The sequence below is a fragment of the Lonchura striata genome, chromosome 35 (assembly GCF_050655825.1).
Source record: "Lonchura striata isolate lonStrDom1 chromosome 35, ASM5065582v1, whole genome shotgun sequence".
Lineage (NCBI taxonomy): Eukaryota > Metazoa > Chordata > Aves > Passeriformes > Estrildidae > Lonchura > Lonchura striata.
The window spans coordinates 1397948-1415789 of NC_140737.1; the positions used below are offsets into that span (position 1 = coordinate 1397948).

The 17842-nt window shown below is 51.9% G+C and overlaps 1 protein-coding gene across 1 annotated transcript; it reads left to right on the forward strand.

The window, feature by feature from the left end:
• The first annotated feature begins 14959 nt into the window (after positions 1-14959).
• LOC146764232 (uncharacterized) lies at positions 14960-17174 on the forward strand. Its single transcript, XM_085565075.1, has 2 exons — positions 14960-15066; positions 15361-17174. The coding sequence occupies exons 1-2, from the start codon at positions 15052-15054 to the stop codon at positions 16363-16365; spliced, it is 1020 nt and encodes a 339-aa protein (XP_085421201.1). The 5' UTR covers positions 14960-15051; the 3' UTR covers positions 16366-17174.
• Positions 17175-17842: the final 668 nt, after the last annotated feature.

Genomic DNA, 17842 nt, shown 5'->3' on the forward strand with positions numbered 1-17842 from the left:
AATTATTCACAGAGTGTGAAGTTTTTATACAATAAACTAGTGGACCCAGAGCCAATCGAATGGACATCAGATGATGACCAAAGATTGCAGGATTTAAAAAGCAAGTTGTCCTCAGCCCCAGTATTAAGTCTACCTGACCTCAGGAAGGATTTTGATTTGTTTGTGAGCGCAGAAGAGGGAATTGCTTACGGGGTACTTGCCCAGGAATGGGGAGGGTCCAGGAAACCAATGGCATTTCTATCAAAGCTACTGGACCCGGTGGCTAGGGGGTGGCCTAGCTGTCTCCAGGCAATAGCAGCTGCAGCAATCCTGATAGAGGAAGCCCAGAAGTTAACACTACAGGGGGAAATTAAAGTGCACACACCACATGATATCAGGACAATCCTCAGCCAAAGAGCACAACAATGGCTCACAGACCCTAGAATTTTAAGATATGAGGTGATGCTAATAGACACTGAGAATCTAAGTCTTGATACCTCTAAATGTATTAATCCTGCCCAGTTCCTCTCCGGGGAGCCAGAGGACAAACTGGAACATGATTGTGTGGAATTAATAGACATGCAGACTAAAGTAAGGGAAGACCTTGGGGACGTACCTTTATTGTATGGACGAATATTGTTTACAGACGGGTCCTCTAGAATGGTTGCTGGAAAGAGAGCCTCTGGATATGCAATAATAAATGGGAAAGATATGGAAGTGATAGAAAAAGGGAAGCTGCCTTCAACTTGGTCAGCCCAGTGCTGCGAGGTCTATGCTCTAAAAAGAGGATTGGATCTATTGGAGGAGGATTATGGCACTATTTATACTGATTCACAATATGCATTTGGGATAGACCACACGTTTGGAAAAATATGGGAAGAAAGAGGGTATTTAAATTCAAAAGGCAAAGGCCTAGTGCATACTGAGCTGGTGAAATTAGTGCTGAAATCTTTGCAGAAACCATTTGAGATAGCAGTGGTACATGTAAGAGGACATCAAAGCGGGAATACCCTGGAAATAAAATGAAACAGACTAGCAGACCAGGCAGCCAAGGAAGCAGCTTTGGAACAAGGGGAACCAGTTAGGATCCTAAGGTTGGAGAGAGGGACAGAACAAAGAGGGGATGAAGCTGAGCCAATATTCAGTGAAAAGGAAAGAAAGGCTATAGAGGAACTAAAGCTACATCAGGGGAAGCAAGGGGAGTGGCTGACTTCAGATGGGAGGAGATTTTTAAACCAAGCACTAGCCCGAAAGATACTAACTGAGATACACGAACTGACACACTGGGGAACCCAGGGGTTATGCGACCACTTCCTCAGGGAAAACCTTTGTATAGGAATATATGATCTGGCCAAAGCAATAACTAAAGGATGTATAATTTGCCAAAAGATAAATCAGAAGGTAATGAGAAAAGTAGAACCTGGAGGAAGAGAATTGGCTCTCAGACCTTTCCAAAATATCCAAGTAGACTTCACTGAAATGCCTCCAGTACAAGGGTACAAACATCTATTAGTAATGATAGATCACCTCACCCATTGGGTGGAAGCTTTTCCCACAAAGAAGGAAACCGCAGAAGTGGTCGCAAAACTGATCCTGGAGGAAATCCTTCCCAGATATGATTTGGTAAATACTATTGATTCTGATAGGGGACCTCACTTTGCTGCTCAGGCATTACAGCAGGTAATCAAGGCATTGGGGATAAAATGGAGATTACATACTCCATGGCACCCCCAGAGCTCAGGCCGAATCGAGCGAATGAATAAGACCCTGAAAAATGTATTAACCAAATTAATAGCAGAGACCAAACTGAATTGGCTCAAGTGTTTACCTCTGGCTCTACTGCGTATTCGAACAAGGCCTAGAGCAGACATAGGAGTGTCCCCTTATGAAATGATGTTCGGGCTCCCCTTTCTGCTGTCCCCATACAGTGTTGGCAGCTATGATGATGGAGAAGAGGCTACCCACAAATATCTAAGAGCTATTGGGAGGACTTTAGAGGATCTCAGGAAAAAGGGATGTATACTTCAAACTTCCCCCCATGACACCAATGTGCACTGTATTCAGCCTGGGGATTGGGTACTAATTAAGTCTTGGAATAACACTCCCTTAACCCCAAAATTTGAAGGTCCCTTTCAGGTATTGCTGACCACCCACACTGCAGTACGAACCCAGGAGAAGGGTTGGACCCATATTACCAGAGTCAAAGGGCCAGTGTCATCTCCAAGCCAGACATCTGACTCCTCTGCATCCTCTGAGAAACCAACAGACAAGACATCTCACATTAATCTGGGAGAGTGGACAGTAGTCTGGGACCCAGAAAACCTGAAAATCACACTCAAAAAGAAAACAGGAAACTAGGACTGTGCCAAATGAAATATTATTAGCATTGTTGCTAAGAACTGTTACAAGTCAGAGTTGTTTTAAGGTTTTAATGTTTTAACGTTTTAAGTGTTAAGAGGTTTGAACCCCCTCTATAGGGAATAATTTCTCCTGCTGAGCACTTCCTAAAGAGGTGATAAGAAAAAAATTAACTAATAAGGAGTGAGGCAGCCAATAGTAAAAGACTCTATGGGGCTCTTAGGGAAACCTCAAACCCAAGAGGCAAGACCGGGGGGTGTCAACAAAGGGAAGAGGGCCCCTACCGAACTCTTGGGGAAGTTAATGTTGCTGCTAATACTGGAGGGCTCTCTCAGTAGAGAAAGAGACCCCCCATTTATGATGGGGATGACTTGAGGTCCCTATTCAGAGTCTATACCAACATAAATCCAGGCTGCTTTAACCACTCCCAATTAATCACCTGTCAGGAAGACAGAAAAACATATTGGACCACAAAGAACACTGCCTCTTATAGGCAACGCCTGCTTGGGGAGTGCCCAGTAGGAGAAGAATGGTTCTGTTTTGAACATGAGGGACTAAAAGATCTGGTAAAAGAAATACAAGTAATGCATGAAAATGGTAATTCTGACAATTTTGTGGGAAAGAACTTATTTATCGACCTGGTGGAAAAGATAAGTAGGGAATTGAATTTAACTAACTGTTGGGTCTGTGGGAGTACCCAGATGACAGAGATCTGGCCGTGGGAAGGGAGTAGCTTGAGCCCATTGGATGTTCTGCAGTGGAGACAAATAAGACCACCAAATGAAGTGCTGGCATCCAGGGGAAAAGAAAAATGGGAGCTGAAATCTAAGGTATTGGGGGAAGAGTGCATACTGAGAATGGGAAGAAGGTACAAGACCCGAGTGGGGAAGATGGCATGCAAAAGGTATCTGATAGTAAAAAACTCAGAGACAAGATGGGTCTTAAAGGAGCCCCTTACATACTGGGCCATGGGAAAAACAGGAAAAGGATGTATTTATCATGAGGGGTATAAACTTCATAAGTGCACTGAGAAAGGGGCCAAACCCTTTTGGGGAATTGGAGAACTATCCAAGTTCTGGGAAGTTCCAACAGAGACAAGAGATGGGTTTTGGCAAGCCCCAGAATATTTATTTTGGATTTGTGGGGATGCGGCCTATACCAGGCTCCCAGGGGATTGGGCAGGGAGCTGCACTGTAGGGGTAATCAAGCCAGCCTTTTTCCTTCTCCCTAAGAAATCAGGAGCACACCTAGGAGTCCCAGTCTATGATGACTTAAGAAAAGACCAACGAAAGAAAAGAGATAAAATTGACATGGGAGGCACACAAACCTGGAAAAGCAAGGTATGGACCCCAGAAGAAATTATCCAAACATATGGGCCAGCAACATGGGCTCAAGATGGGTCCTGGGGATATCGCACCCTGATTTATATGTTAAACAGGATAATTAGACTCCAAGCAGTACTCGAGACTGTATCTAATCGGACAGCATTGGCATTTGACCATGTAAGTGACCAACTATCACAAACAAGAGCAGTGATTTACCAGATCAGATTGGCAGTAGACTATTTACTTGCAGATGAAGGAGGAATATGTGGAAAATTTAATTCCTCAGAGTGCTGCTTGGAGATAGACGATAAAGTGCAGTAATCAAAAACATCTCCAAGGAAATTCGCAAATTGGCATATGTTGGAAATCAAAATTGGACACCCCGAATAAATAGTGACTGGTGGGACGAGTTCTGGTCCCTAAAAGGGACGTGGTGGAAAAAGGCCGCCTTCATTACCGTTTGCTCCATAGCAGGGTTATTGTTTCTACCTTGCCTCTTCCCTTGTTTAGCTCAGGCACTAACTTCCACAGTCAGGGCTAGTATCCAGTTGTCTGAGGGATCTAACTGAGACCAAACAAAAATCATGTTAATGAAAAATAAAGAGCAGAATCATGAGAACGCCAGGGAGATCTATAATAAATTCCAAAAGCTCAGAAAAGTCTATTTCCAAGAGCCTGAAACAGCTAAATGATGCGGGCAAAAGCCCGATCAAAGAAATAGAGGGGGGAGTTGTTATGAATAAATTCAGTTTTATATTAAAAATGTTAATTAAAATGCTGTAAACTGTTCAAACCCCGTTAAAATCCCCTTATGTGCACCCTTGTTATGTTTCCCCCTCACCCCACTTGCCCTTCACTTTGTGACCGCCGGGATTTTACCGCCGCTGTTCCACAAAATGGCGGCCATGCCGACTCCGGCAAATATGCAAATTGTGAACCGAATGCAAAATCCCGAAAAGAGCCCCAAGGACAACGAGCCACGCCAAACTCACGGCCACGGACCGGATTGGACAATCGGCAAGAGGTCCCCGGACATCGCCGGACCCGCGGAATAACCGCCGACATGCCGCCCTAATGTAAACAGCGCGACTGCAGAATCAGGACCCCGGGCAACGAGCCGCAAATCGCCTTCCTGGGCACGCCCGCGAGGACGGAAGCCCCGGCTCTGATGCCTGGCAGACCCGATCTCCTCCTCCTCCGCGTCACCAAGTGGGAGCAGCGGTGGTGTGCGTGACCCCTCGGGCCCCCAACCCAGAGCTGGTCACCTAATAAAGGCCTTAAAGAGGAGCAGGTCTCCTGGCCCATTTATTTCACCAGAATGGAACGGTATCCCTCCTTGCATGGGAACTCTGCAAAATTGTTTTGCTAGTAATCTCCAGGAAGGTCCCCTGCTTTTGTCACTCCTAACACAACTCTTTTTCTCGTGTCAGGGCTGTTTTTAGAGCAGATCTCACATTTGCTCACTACTGATTGTACAACATCAGTCATTCCTTTTCCTATTCCTACTTTTTTTAGATGATTCAAAAGATTTTCAACCCCAAAATGTGTGTTTCCATGTCCTCTCTGAGCTAGCTCCTGAAGACTAAGTGGGGGGATTACAACCAGATTCACTGCTATAATGGCCCATCTATTTCTGCGATCTCAGCCTTAAGAAATTTAATTAGTTTGCAGTCTGCTTGGTCATATTTTAGGGTGAACCCAGACAAATCAATCTCTTTTTGTGGAATTACTGTGAGAATACCTTTTTCTGCAAATCCTCTTGCTGCTTTATCAGCAAAGGGATTTCCCAGTTCCGAAGTGGTTTTCCATTTCTTCTGACTGCTACAATGGATAATAGCTATTTCTGCAGATTTTTTAATGCTCTCTAAGAGGCCAAGTATTTGTTCAGCGTGGTTGATTTGATTCCCTTGAGTGTTCAGAAGTCTTCTTTCCTTCCAGATGGTTCCATGGATGTGGCCAGCCCTAAATCCATATTTAGATCAGTCCATATATTAACCTTCTTTCCTTAGCTTTCTCAGGGCAGAAATTATCTCCTCAGTCCCTTCCTCTTCCTCCTCGGAGCCACTCGAGCATGAGCGGTCCAACTGTGCTGACCGTGCTGGAGTATCAGATGTGCTCCCACCCAGGATGCCAGGTCTGAAATCACTGAGCGCAACTTCCAGCGCCGTGGGAGCCGGGCTGTGTCTGGGCTAGCTTCGGTGGCGTCATGTCATGAGTCAGCTCCCGGGAGTTCTCGGTTGCCGTCGGACCCCCGGAGCTGAGAGCGGAGCGATCCCTGCTCCTTGTGGAGGTTCCATCCCTGGCCCCTTGGCAGAAGGCTCTGCCTGCCAGCTCCTGCTCTGGCTGGGGCCGGGGGCTGCACACGCCGCTGTCCCCTTGCCCTGGCCTGACCCTCACTGTGATCGCGGTGGTGACGGTGACAACGTTGGGGACACTGGCCCGACCAGCGGGGCTTGAGGGGTCGCAGCTGGAGCAGGGCCCATCATGTCTCCGTCTGTTCCTGGAGTGTCCCCTGGGTGTGTCCCCCCGGGAGTGTCCCCAGCGGCCGTGGAAACCCCTTGAGGTGTGACAATAACGGGGTGGGGAGGTGGGAAGGGACTGGGGGGAAACTGGCTGACAGGAGGTGATGGAGGGGTGGAGGGGATCATGAAGGGCACCGGGTCCATTGCAGGAGGTCACAAGTACCACAAGGTCCCTGCCACCTCTCCTGTCCTCTCCCTAGCAGCTGGAGCTGCTGGTGGCTGTGGTGGCCACCCTTTAGTGAGCTGGTGACCACTGTAATTTTGCTAAACAGGGACATGCTGCTGGACGTGTCCCCAGGATCTCTGCAGGTAGCCCTGACAACCTTTACCCAGCACCTTTGCAAGACCCTAACTCTAGTGGTGTCTTCTCCCTGGGCCAATCCCTGGCCAACTTTGCGGCCAGCCTGGAGGCCACCCAGGCCCATGCCCATGTGAGAGCCATGGCTGGCACCTAGCAGCACACAGTGAACACCCTCACAGAGAGCTGGGCCAAGCTAGCTGAGGAGACCACCAAGCTCTGCAGTGACTGGGAGGCTGCAGCCACCAGAAGACGACAGTGGGTGGAGGTGGCCCTGGGGCAGCTGGAGAGATTGGTAGCCACGTGTGACAGAGCCATGGCATTTCCCCTGGACCTCCAACACTGGCTCAGAGTCTTTGAAGCCACCCTGGAGTGGAAACTGCAGGCATCCCCTGATGTCCCCGAGGCCTGGGTGTCAACACATGAAGAAACCACCACATTCCCCTGGGGGCTGCACTTCCAGCTCAGGGAAGCTGCGTTAGACCTGCAGTGGATAATGGAGGGGTACCCCGATGTCTCCAAGATTTTAATGGCCAAAGGGGCTGAGTTTGAGTGGCTGTGGGAGGCCAGTGCCGACTTGGCCATGTGTCACTAGCTGTTGACACTTTGGGGCATCCATTTTCAAGTTCCTGTAGTGCCTGCAGTGGCCAAGGGGTGCCAAAGAGCCATCAAGGTCATCCCGAGACTGCTGAGGGTACAGCAATGTCATGGCTATGACATCACAGGAGCATTGACATCATTGGTGACATCTCTGCTGTCACGTTTCCTCTCCCCCTGGTCTTGTTTACAAGACAGGTTTCTGTTAGGGAAGGCAGAAAAGCCTCCCTTGGAATGGAGAATGTAAACCCCCTCCCTCTGAGTTACGGGAATTTTGAAATCAAGGGGCTCTCAGGCTAAGATATGGGAATAGGAAGAGCAGTTCGTTACTAGCGTGTATATTAAAGCAAGGAAACAGCAACAGCTACGGCACAAACAGCAAACAGAGCAGGAACCCAGTCCCAGCCTTCCGGCTGCGGCACTTTCCCCTTTGGTGCAGTTCCGGGCACAGCCAGCAGGGGCGCTGGTGGCTCCCGGTGGGCAGGGTGGTGCGGTGACCCCCACGCGGCTGCAGGGGGCGCTCCAGTGCAGGCTCGGAAGCATGCGGCAATGGCGGCTTTGTCCAGAGGCGGGAAGGGATTGAGGAGAGGCTTTGCTTCACAAACCCTGGGACAGCCGATCCCTGTGCCCCAAGAGGACTGGAGCAGCAGCAGGCTGGAAGGGCAGCGATGAGCAGGAATCCTGGGGCGGTGGATGAAATGTATCAGAACTCCACGGCATTAACTGTGCGATAGATGAGTAATGCAATGGTTGACTCACAATTAAAAGGCAAATTGTATGTAGCTATATTAAGAGAAGTTTTATAGATTTATTGTTATGTTTTACTCCCCTTGCAGTGTTATCGGGGTGGACTGGGTTCGGGACATTTGGGAGGGTTGGCTCATTACTATGGCAGCACCTGACCTCCAATCAAGATTTAAGGAAGTGACCTCCACCACTGGCCAGTGAAGAAGGAGTCCATGGGCAGAACTTTGGGAGGCGCTAAAGGGTTAAAAGGTGAAATCTCCATTGTGTGGATGAGCACATGGTGGGAAAAATCCTCTACTCCCGGCACCATAATATTTTCTCAGTTCAGTCTTCTGTTGTATTTTTGATAAGGTTTTAATAAACTTTTTAAATTCCTGGAAGTGAGCTTTGTTTTTCTCACAGCTGAAATCTCCAGGATGTCCTGGCAGGGCAGGGGGATGCAGGGCCCAGTAGCAAAAGAAAGGTTCCCTGCTGGGTTATGGTGGTGGCAGGGAACTCCATTCCCCAAGCCACAGGTCCAACCTTCCTCCTACAAAACCTGCAGCAAGACAGAGAGAAAGAGAGAGAGAGAGGGAGAGAGAGCGGCTGCCCCCAGCCCCATTCTCGCAGTATCTCTGCCCCCATGGTGCGAGGAAGTCCCAAAAACAGAAGGAGTTCCCCCTCCCTGCCTGTCTCAAGCAGCCAGCCATCAGTGCCTCTCAGCAACTCCATGGGAAGAAATTCTACAGGTAATAAGGAAAGAGCAGAAGAAACCCAACTCCCAACCCTCACCTCTCCACACAGGATTTGCAACAGATTTGGGGAATTGCCATTGCAATTGTCCCAAATCCTGATGGGAATTCCTGGGGTGACATCCCTAGGGACATTTTGGGACCTTCTGAGGACACTCTGGGGACACTGATGGGTCTGGGGGTGGGTCAGGGGGTAAATGAGCCCCCTCGGTACCTTGCAGCAGAGGCAGCTTTCTGCCATGTCTGCAGCAGAGCTGGGTTTTAAATGACAATAGAATAATTGGCTTTTGCATTTCTGTATTGGCTTTTGCAGGTTGTTATTGATCACAATAACAATATTGATCTATGTTATGGATACTGTCCTAGGGTGACGTTATGGTGTTTGTATCCCCAATTGTGTGTTCTGTTTATGTTTGATATTATGTTCTGTGCTTTCAGAACTGACTCAGAAAGTGAAGGTTTGTTTTGTCTTGTTATCAACCGGCTCACCTCCCTCCATGGTCTGCTGTCTAGAAGAAACCAGTGCTGGCTGGCTTTGCTTTGCTTAGTTTCTGGCTTTTGCTTCCTTGCTTCCTTGCTTGCTTGCTCTTGCTCTTGCTCCTGATTCTGCTTTTGCCTTTGTTTTTGCTTGTTAGTTAGTTTAGCTAAGCAGTCCAATTATTTTCCTTGGACTGTTTTGTTTTTTTTTTCCTTTCCCTTTCCTGAATATCATTCCGACATGCTCCGGACTGGGACCTGGGAATCCCGAGGAGCACCGGGAGCCTGCGCTCTGTGATCTGCAGCAGCCATCCCCAGTGCCCAGAGCAATCCCCAGCACCCAGACCCGGGCGACCACCCCCAGGAGAGACTTTCTGGATTTGTCATCTCTGCAGAGTGGTGAAGGAGTTTTGTTGTCATCTGGTGTTGTTCAGTTTTTGGAGCTGGGGAGTGTTTTGTTTGTTAAAGAAACAGGTTTTTTTTCCACTCATCTCTGAAAAAGTTCTTCCCGAACCAAGTGGGTGGGGAGGGGCCGTGGGGGTTTGTTTTCTGGGGGCTCCCTCCAGAGGTTTTTCTCCTAGATTTGTCCTAAACCAGGACAGATACATATGATAATATTGGCTTTTTGCAAATAATAAAATGGATTTTATATTTTTAGAGTTAAAGTAACTTTGTTATAATGATTTAGGTTTTATTTCTGTTGCTAATTAAGCTTAGTGAAACGGCTGATAGAAGTATGCTTGTGTTAAAATGCCTGCTGGGATGGGATAACATCCAATGAGCACAGGATGAGGACTCATGGCTACAGATCTGCCAACTGTCAGCACTCGCGGTCTGGAGGCAGTGTGGACCAAGGCCCAAAAACTGGAGGTGATGATCAAAAAAGGACCAAAACCACACCCAGGGAATCTGCCTGCTCTAAAAATGCGGATCCAAGGAGGAGCCGTGCTAAACAGTTCTTGGAACATGTAAATGTGTTTGCGGAAAAGTTTAGTATGCGTAATGGTTTATGAATATGTAACAGGCTGATGCAATAGAAATGGTATTAAAAGGTTTTTTCCAACCTAGCAGGTGTGCTCTTGGCTGAGTGCCAAGGTGCACCCATAAATCTGCTTTTCTGTCTCTGTCTCCTCTTGTCCTTTATTAAACTTCTAAATTTTCAGGGGATAGTGAATGTGTTTTTCACTCCAACTGATCCCAAATCCTGCTGGATCCCAAGAAATGACCCCAAATGATCTCAAATCCCAAATCCTGGATCCAAAATCACGGATCCCAAATGCTGTTGGATACCCAAACCCCAATCCTAAATGATCTCCAATCCCAAATCCCGGATCCCAAAAAATCCCAGACACCAAATCTTGCTGGATCTCTGAAAGCAATCCCAAAAATCCATTCCAAATCAGGGTCCTGGCAGGGGAAATCAGAACCCAGGGTGGGGTAAATGGGTCCTGAGGTGTTTATTAGGGTCCTGGCAGGGGAAATCAGAACCCAGGGTGGGGTAAACGGGTCCTGAGGTGGTTATTGGGGTCCTGGTAGGGAAATAGAGCCCTGGGCAATCGATTTGGGCTCGAAAACAAGCCCTGAGATCCTGGCAGGTCAAATTCTGCCCCTTGGGGGGAAATCAGGTTTTTGTGGCAATAAACATGGTCCTGAAAGGGGTGAATGGTGTCCTGGAAGGATAAATGGGGTCCTGAGGGGAAAATAGTTCCTGAAAGGATAAATGAGGGCCCTGAGGGGTTCAGTGGGGTCCTGAAAGGACGAATGGGGGTAAATCAGGGTCCTGGCAGAAGAAATCAGGGCTCAGAAGGGTCAATGGGGTTCTGGCAGCGAAATGGAGCTCTGGAGGATGGATCCGGGCTTCAAGGGATTAAAGCCGGCCTTGAAAGTGTGCCTGAGGTCCTGGCAGGGCCAGTTCTTCCCCTCGGGGGAGGATCAGGGTGTGGGGCCCTCCCTCCTCCAGGAGCCTCAACACCCTCAGCCCTCAGAGCTCCGGCCACAGCCTCTGGATGAGAACAGGGATGGAGCACAAGGTGGGTACCCTGAAACCCTGGAGTCATCCCCATTGGGTACCTGAGTGGATTTGGGGGGATTTGGGGGGATTTAGTGAAGTTTGGGAATCCCCAGGGCCATGGGTGAAGGTGGGAGGCAAAACGGGAGTGGAAAATTATGGAGCCTGGGGAGTTCCAAGGGGCCGGTTTTGGTGGGGGGAAAGGGGGGTGGGATAACCAAAATCTCCTCTGGGTGCCTTGGAACCTTGAAACCTCCCTGGGAAAACTGGGAAACCCCAAATCCTTGGGAATTCTCATCTGGGACCCCCCCCGAAACCTCACCTGGGAGTCCCTTTGGGACCCTCACCTGGACACCTAGGACTTCCCATATTCTCACCTGTGCAGCTGAGAAACCCCAAATCTTTGGGAATTGTCAACTGGGCAGCCCCAAACCCCTGGGGAACCTCAACTGGGAGCCCCAAATCCCTGGGGAACCTCACCTGGGAGCCCCAAAACTTCAACCGAGAGACCCAAAACCTCACCTGAGACCATCAAAACTTCACCTGTGACCACTTGAATCTCTTGAGAGCCTCACCTGGAACCCCCTAGACCCCTGTGTCCACCGTGACTCCCTGGTTCCATGTCCCCTGCTCACCTGGAATCCCCCAAATCTCACCTGACACCCTCCAACCCCACCTGGGCCACCCTTGAATACCCCTCAGGATTCTCCAAAAATTCCCCCAGAACCCCAAAACCCCACCTTGCACCCCCATACCCCACCGTCCCCGAACTCTCCAAACCTCCCTCACCCCCTAACCCCCTTTCCTGTCCCCAGGTGTCTCCCCCTGCCCTGAGGTGGACACAGCGGTGCCCACATGGTGCAGGGCCCTGGTCGCCCTGGTGGCCTTGTCTGAGGCCCTGGGGACACTGGACAGCGTCCCAGCTGCGCTGGCCGAGGCCGTGGCTGCCCTGGACCAGGCCCAGGGGGCCCAGAAGAGGCTGGAGAGGGCCCGGGAGGCCACTGTGACCCCAGCGGTGGCTCTGGGAACCGTGGGGATGGGGACGAGCAGAGGACAGGGACGAGCAGCGGCTGCGGCAGCTCGGGGCCAAGGCTGAGGCGGCAGTGCCAGCACTAGAGCATGAGGAGAGACAGGCACGGTGGTGACAGCGCTGGCTGTGGGCTGGGCACGGGCCGGCCACGGTGCTAATGGTCCTGTGGGGTGGTATGTGTGAGTAAAAACCAGTATGGACCAGTATAGACCAGTAGAAACCGGTATAAACCATTCTAGTCCATTATGGAGCAGTTTAGAGCAGTGGGAGGCAGTATGGACCAGTATAGACCAGTATGCATCAGCATAGGCCAGTATAAACCAGTTCAGACCAGTATACATCTTTATAGAACAGTGGGAGGCAGTTCAGACCAGTTCAGACCAGTGTGAGTTTTTACAGACTAGGAGGGACTTTCTCCTGCAGTTATCAATATAGACCAGTATAGACCAGTATGAACCAGTACAGAGTTGTGGGGGCCAGTTCAGACCAGTATGAACCAGTAAAAACCAGTTCAGACTAGTATGGACCACTAAGTGTATCTACAGACCAGGAGGGACTTTCCCCTGCCCTGACCAGTATAGGCCAGTTCAGACCAGTATAGACCACTACGGACCAGTGCAGAGCAACAGGGGGCAGCAGGGGATGCAGAGAACCAGTACAGACCAGTTCAGACCAGTATGGAGCCCTACCGAGCAGTAGAGACCTTCCCCTGCCCCAGGATGGGGACACTGGGATGGAACTGGTGACACTGGGACGGAGACACTGGGACAGGACTGGAGAAACTAGGACAGGACTGGTGACACTGGGATGGTGACATTGGTATGGGGACAATGGGGCGGTGACACTGGGATGGTGACATTGGTATGGGGACAATGGGGCGGTGGCACTGGGCTGGCAGTGGGAGCACTGGGATGGAACTGAGGACACTGGGTTGGTGACACTGGAATGATAACATGAGGGTGGTGGCACTGGGGACAATGGGGTGGTGACACTGCAATTGAACTAGTGGCACTGGGATGGAACTAGTAGCACTGGGACACAACTGGGAGCACTGGGACGAGGACACTGAGATGAGATGTGGGACACTGGGCCAGGACTGGGGAAACTGGGGTGGGACTGGTGACACTGGGGTGGGGGCACTGGGGCAGAATGGGGGACACTGGGGTGAAACTGGAGGCACTGGGATTGAACTGGTGACACTGGGCTGGTGCCATGGGTGGCCCTGGTGACACTGAGATTGGACTGGTGACACTGGGATGACTCCCTGTGTTGGTGGTACTGGGATGGAACTGGGAACATTTGGAGGGGACACTGGGATGGAGACATAAGGAAGGGAGTGTGGACACTGATGGGACTGAGGATATGGGGACACAACTGGGTACACTGGGGCAGGGGCACTGGGACAGGATGGGGGACACTGGGATGGGACTGGTGATACTGGAAGGGGACAGGGAATACTGGGATGGTGACATTTGGATGGATTTGGTGAGACTGGGATGGGGACAACGGGATGGTGACAGTGAGATGGTGGCACTGGGACAGGACTGAGGACAGTGATCCTGTAGCTGGGTTGCTGATACTGGGCTGGTGGCACTCAAGTGGTGACAGTGGGGCAGAACTGGTGGCACTGGGATGGAACTGGTGACACTGGGTGATGACACTGCGGCAGCCCTGGGGACGCTGGGCTGGTAGCACTGGGATGGAACTGGTGCCACTGCTCTGTCCCTGGTGCCACCAGTCTGGTGCCACTAGACAGGTGGCACTGCCATCTCCCTGGTGCCACCTGTGTGGTGTCTCTGTGGCCCCGCAGTGTCCCCGGACTCAGCCCGCACTGCTCAGGGGGTGAATGAGAAGAGACATCTGGCCCTGACTGTGGTGGCCGTGTCCTGCAAGGTGGCCAGGCGGGGCTTGGGGACAGCTCGGTGTCACCAGGCCACTGCCATGAGCCGCCAGCGGGACATGGCCCTGCGCCTGTGGGACCGTGCCTGGTGGGTGGCAGCTTCCAGGCCAGTACTGAGGCCGCCACGGCCACCAACGAGGCCACTGCAGATGTGCTGGGGCAGCTGGAGGAGGTGACACAGGCACTGGGGACATTGGTGGCCACTGTCACCCAGGACAGGGAGGTGACACCATGGGGGACACGGGGACAGGGCTTCCCCAAAGCTGCCTGGGCACTTGGGGACATCCTAGTGCTGTTGGGGACATTGCATGAGGGGCACAAGGAGGTGATGCCAAGGCTGGAGGCGGCCCAGAGAGAGCTGGCGAGGCAGGGGTAGGGATGGGGTGGGACACTGGGGTGTCACTGTCATGGCCATGGCATGGGGACACCCTGAGGGACATTGGGGACACCCCCATGTCCTTCCCTTGGGAACTGCCAGGCCACCCTGATATTCCCTGTCCTGTTTTGGGTCATCACAATGTCCCCAGAGTCCCCACAATGTCCAAAACAGTATACCCAGTGTTCCCAGTATTCCCAACAGGACACTGGGAGACATTTGGGCCCTGTTGGGGACATGGGTGGGACATCATGACCTGTTGGGGACACTCAGTGAACATCAGGTTCCTGTTGGAGATACTGGGGGGACATCTGGGCTCTGCTGGGGGCCCTGACGGGACACTGGGGACATTGGGCTCCTGTTGAGGACATCAGGGAGGACATTGAGGCCCTGTTGGGGACCCTGAGGGGACAGTGGGGGTGTTTTGGGGTCAACAGGGCCCTGATGGGGACTCTGGGGGGACACTGGGGTCCTGTTGGAGACACTCAGTGGACACTGGGACCATGTGGGGACGCTGATGGGACATCAGGGTCTCTTGGGGACCATCACAGGGCCATCAGGCACCCCGCAGGTGGGGGGCGTGGCCGGGGTGGTGATGTCACCTCCTCACCTCTTCCTGTTTACTGCTGGCTGTGCCACGTTCCTGCGTTCCTGCGTGTCACCGAGTGTTCCCCGGACGTGTCCCTGGCTGTCCCCTGAGGCCATGGAGCCCCGTGAGGTGCGACAATCCCCTTTTGGGGACGCAGGAGGGGACAGGGGGATCGCAAAGGGGACAGAGGTGTGGCACAAAGGAGGGAGGTGACAGAGGGCTGGAGGGGACCGAGGGAGGCAGGGGGGAACAGTGGAGGGTGGCAGGGGCTGGGAGAGGCAATGAGGGGGTACCAAAGGGAAAGAGGAGACACCAGAGCCCTCCAGGGAGGGGACAAAGGGGGACCCCAGGAGGGGAGAGGGGGCATCCCAGGAGGCTATAAGAGCCACGAGGATTCCATCACCTCCCCTGTCCCCTCCACAGCTGCTGGAGGCGCTGGTGGACGTGGTGGCCATCCTGGGAGAGCTGGCAGCCACCGTGGCCGGGCCGTACGGTGATGTGGTACTGGGCATGTCCCCAGGGTCCCTGCACAAGGTCCTAGAGGACTTCATCAATCACCTCCGGGACACCCTGAACCACGGTGGTGTCCCCACCCTGGGCAACGCCTCCCTTGGCCAGGCCCTGGCTGCCCTCGGGGGCACCCCAGGGGCCACCTGGGCCCATGTGACAAATGCGGCCAGCGCCTGGCAGGAGCCAGTGGCCAAGCTCGAGGGCAATTGGGACCAGCTGGCCAGGGAGGCCACCAAGATCACCGATGCCTGCAGGGATGCGGCCATCAGGGAGGCCACCACTGCAGCCACTTCCACTGCCCGAGCTGGGAATATGAAGGAAAAAGAAACCCGCTCGGGGCAGTCTGTGAAAAACCTGACGAGCACGGCCAGGTCGCCCATGGCCTGGTTACCCATGACCCTGGCCAAGGAGAAGGGGGCCTCAGTGGTGGCTCTGCATAAGGCCCAGATGGAAGAAGAAACCAAAGAGGTGGAGGAAGCCACCAAGGCCTGGGAAGAGGCCACCAGAGAGGCCAGGGCCGCCAGCAGGAGGGAACAGCGGGCAGAGGTGGCCCTGGAGCCGCTGGAGCACTTGGTGGCTGCATGTGACAAAGCCACCGCGTTCCCCCGGGAGCTGCGGCGATGCCTCGTGGAGATTGAGGCCACCCTGAAGGGGACAAATGAGATGTCCCCCAATGTCCCTGAGGCCTTGGTGGCTGCAGTGGCCAAGGCTGAGCAGCTCTTAGAGGCCAGCGCCCGCCTGGCCACGCATCACCTTCTGGGTACACTTGGGGATATCCGCAGCCTCCTCTTAGGTAGGCATGGTGGCGCTGGTGGCCCTGGGGGCTCTGGTGGCCCTCATGGCCCCAGTGGCCATAAAGTGGCTGAGCGGTGCCAAAAAGCCATTGAGGACATCCCAAAGCTGCTGCAGGGACAGTGATGTCACTGCTGTGAGGTCATCAAAGGTGGGGAAATCATCGGGGTCATTCTGGATCACGCAGGGATGCTCAGGGCCATTGTTGCAGCTTGGGGGCATGATGAGGCAGCTTTCCACTGTGGGTGCAGCAGACCATTTCTCAAGCCTCCTCAAAAACCTTCAGGTCCCTTTCCCTCCATGGGCAGTTTCACCTCAAATACCCAATTTCCCTGCACTGCTGACAGACTGGGCCTCGCTTGTTCAATTGCCCTTTGTCCTTTTAGGGTCCCTCCCCCATGGAGCTTTGTTCCCATTATCCTCCCCCTACTCCTGCTTGCCTTGTCCTGACAGGGGCTCACTTCCCTCTGGGGGTGGATCCTTGCACAGCTGCTTCCCCTCGGAAATAGCAGCTGCCCCTATTTTCCCTTTCCCCTCGGCTTTCTCCTCGTCCCTCCAGACACTGACCTTCTGGGCTTCTTTGAACAGGTCATTCAACCCCTTATCCTGACATTCCCTTTCTAGCTTCTCCTTATATCCAGCCCAGCATGAGTGACAAAGGTTATCTTCAATAAAGCTTGTCCAGCTTTTGTATCAGTCTACACCTGAGTATTGTCTCGTATTTCTTTTTAACCTCTCCAGCCATTCAGGTGGAGTCTCATCCTTCTTTTGCTGTTCATCAAATGCCTTGTGGGTGTTCTGGGTGGGTGGAGCAGCCTCCCTAATGCCCCTGACAATTAATGCTCTATAATCTTCCATGTGTTGCCTTCCCCTGGTGTTAAGGTGATCCCAAGTAGGGCGTTGCAAGGGCATTTCCTTCTCCCCAGGGGCCCGTGGGGAGCGTGTTCCCTCTCCCAAATGCACATCCCTGATGCTGAGATCATTTGTCTTTCCTTGGCTGTTTATTACAGATTGCACTTTGCTCCAGGTATAAACACTGGGTCCCAAAAATTGGTCTACTTGTTCTGCTAGTCTGATAGGATCTTCTAGTAGAACTTTTAATTCCTTTTTAAACACTCTCACTTCCAATAAATTAAATGGGGCACTCACAAACCCCATTTTTCCATTCCCCTCACTGGACGCTCTGCCCCAGGTATTCTGGCTGGGTCCATCAGGGGGTGCAGGGGGTGCATTGGGTGCTGGCAGATATGGAGGGGGCAGATACTCTAAGGGGTCCCAGGTTTAATTTCCTTAATTTAAACACCTTGGTCTTACCCAGGGAAGCCTCGCCCTTCCAATTGGCAGCAGAGTCACTCTTTTCCTGACTGACTGGTTCTTTGGCATTCACATGAATATTCAAAGTTTAGCATATCCACCCCTCAAAGGAACTCTATTTTGGCCAGATCAATGATAAATGATCAGATCTTATCTCCTGATTAGTCTATTTTCTCATATAATAATGTATCATTTTGATTTTTTTTTTATTCTTTCTGTCAGGGTTTTGTTCCCACTCTGCTGATTTTATTCCCAGGAGTCTATCTGGAAATGTATCCATCAGTGCTCC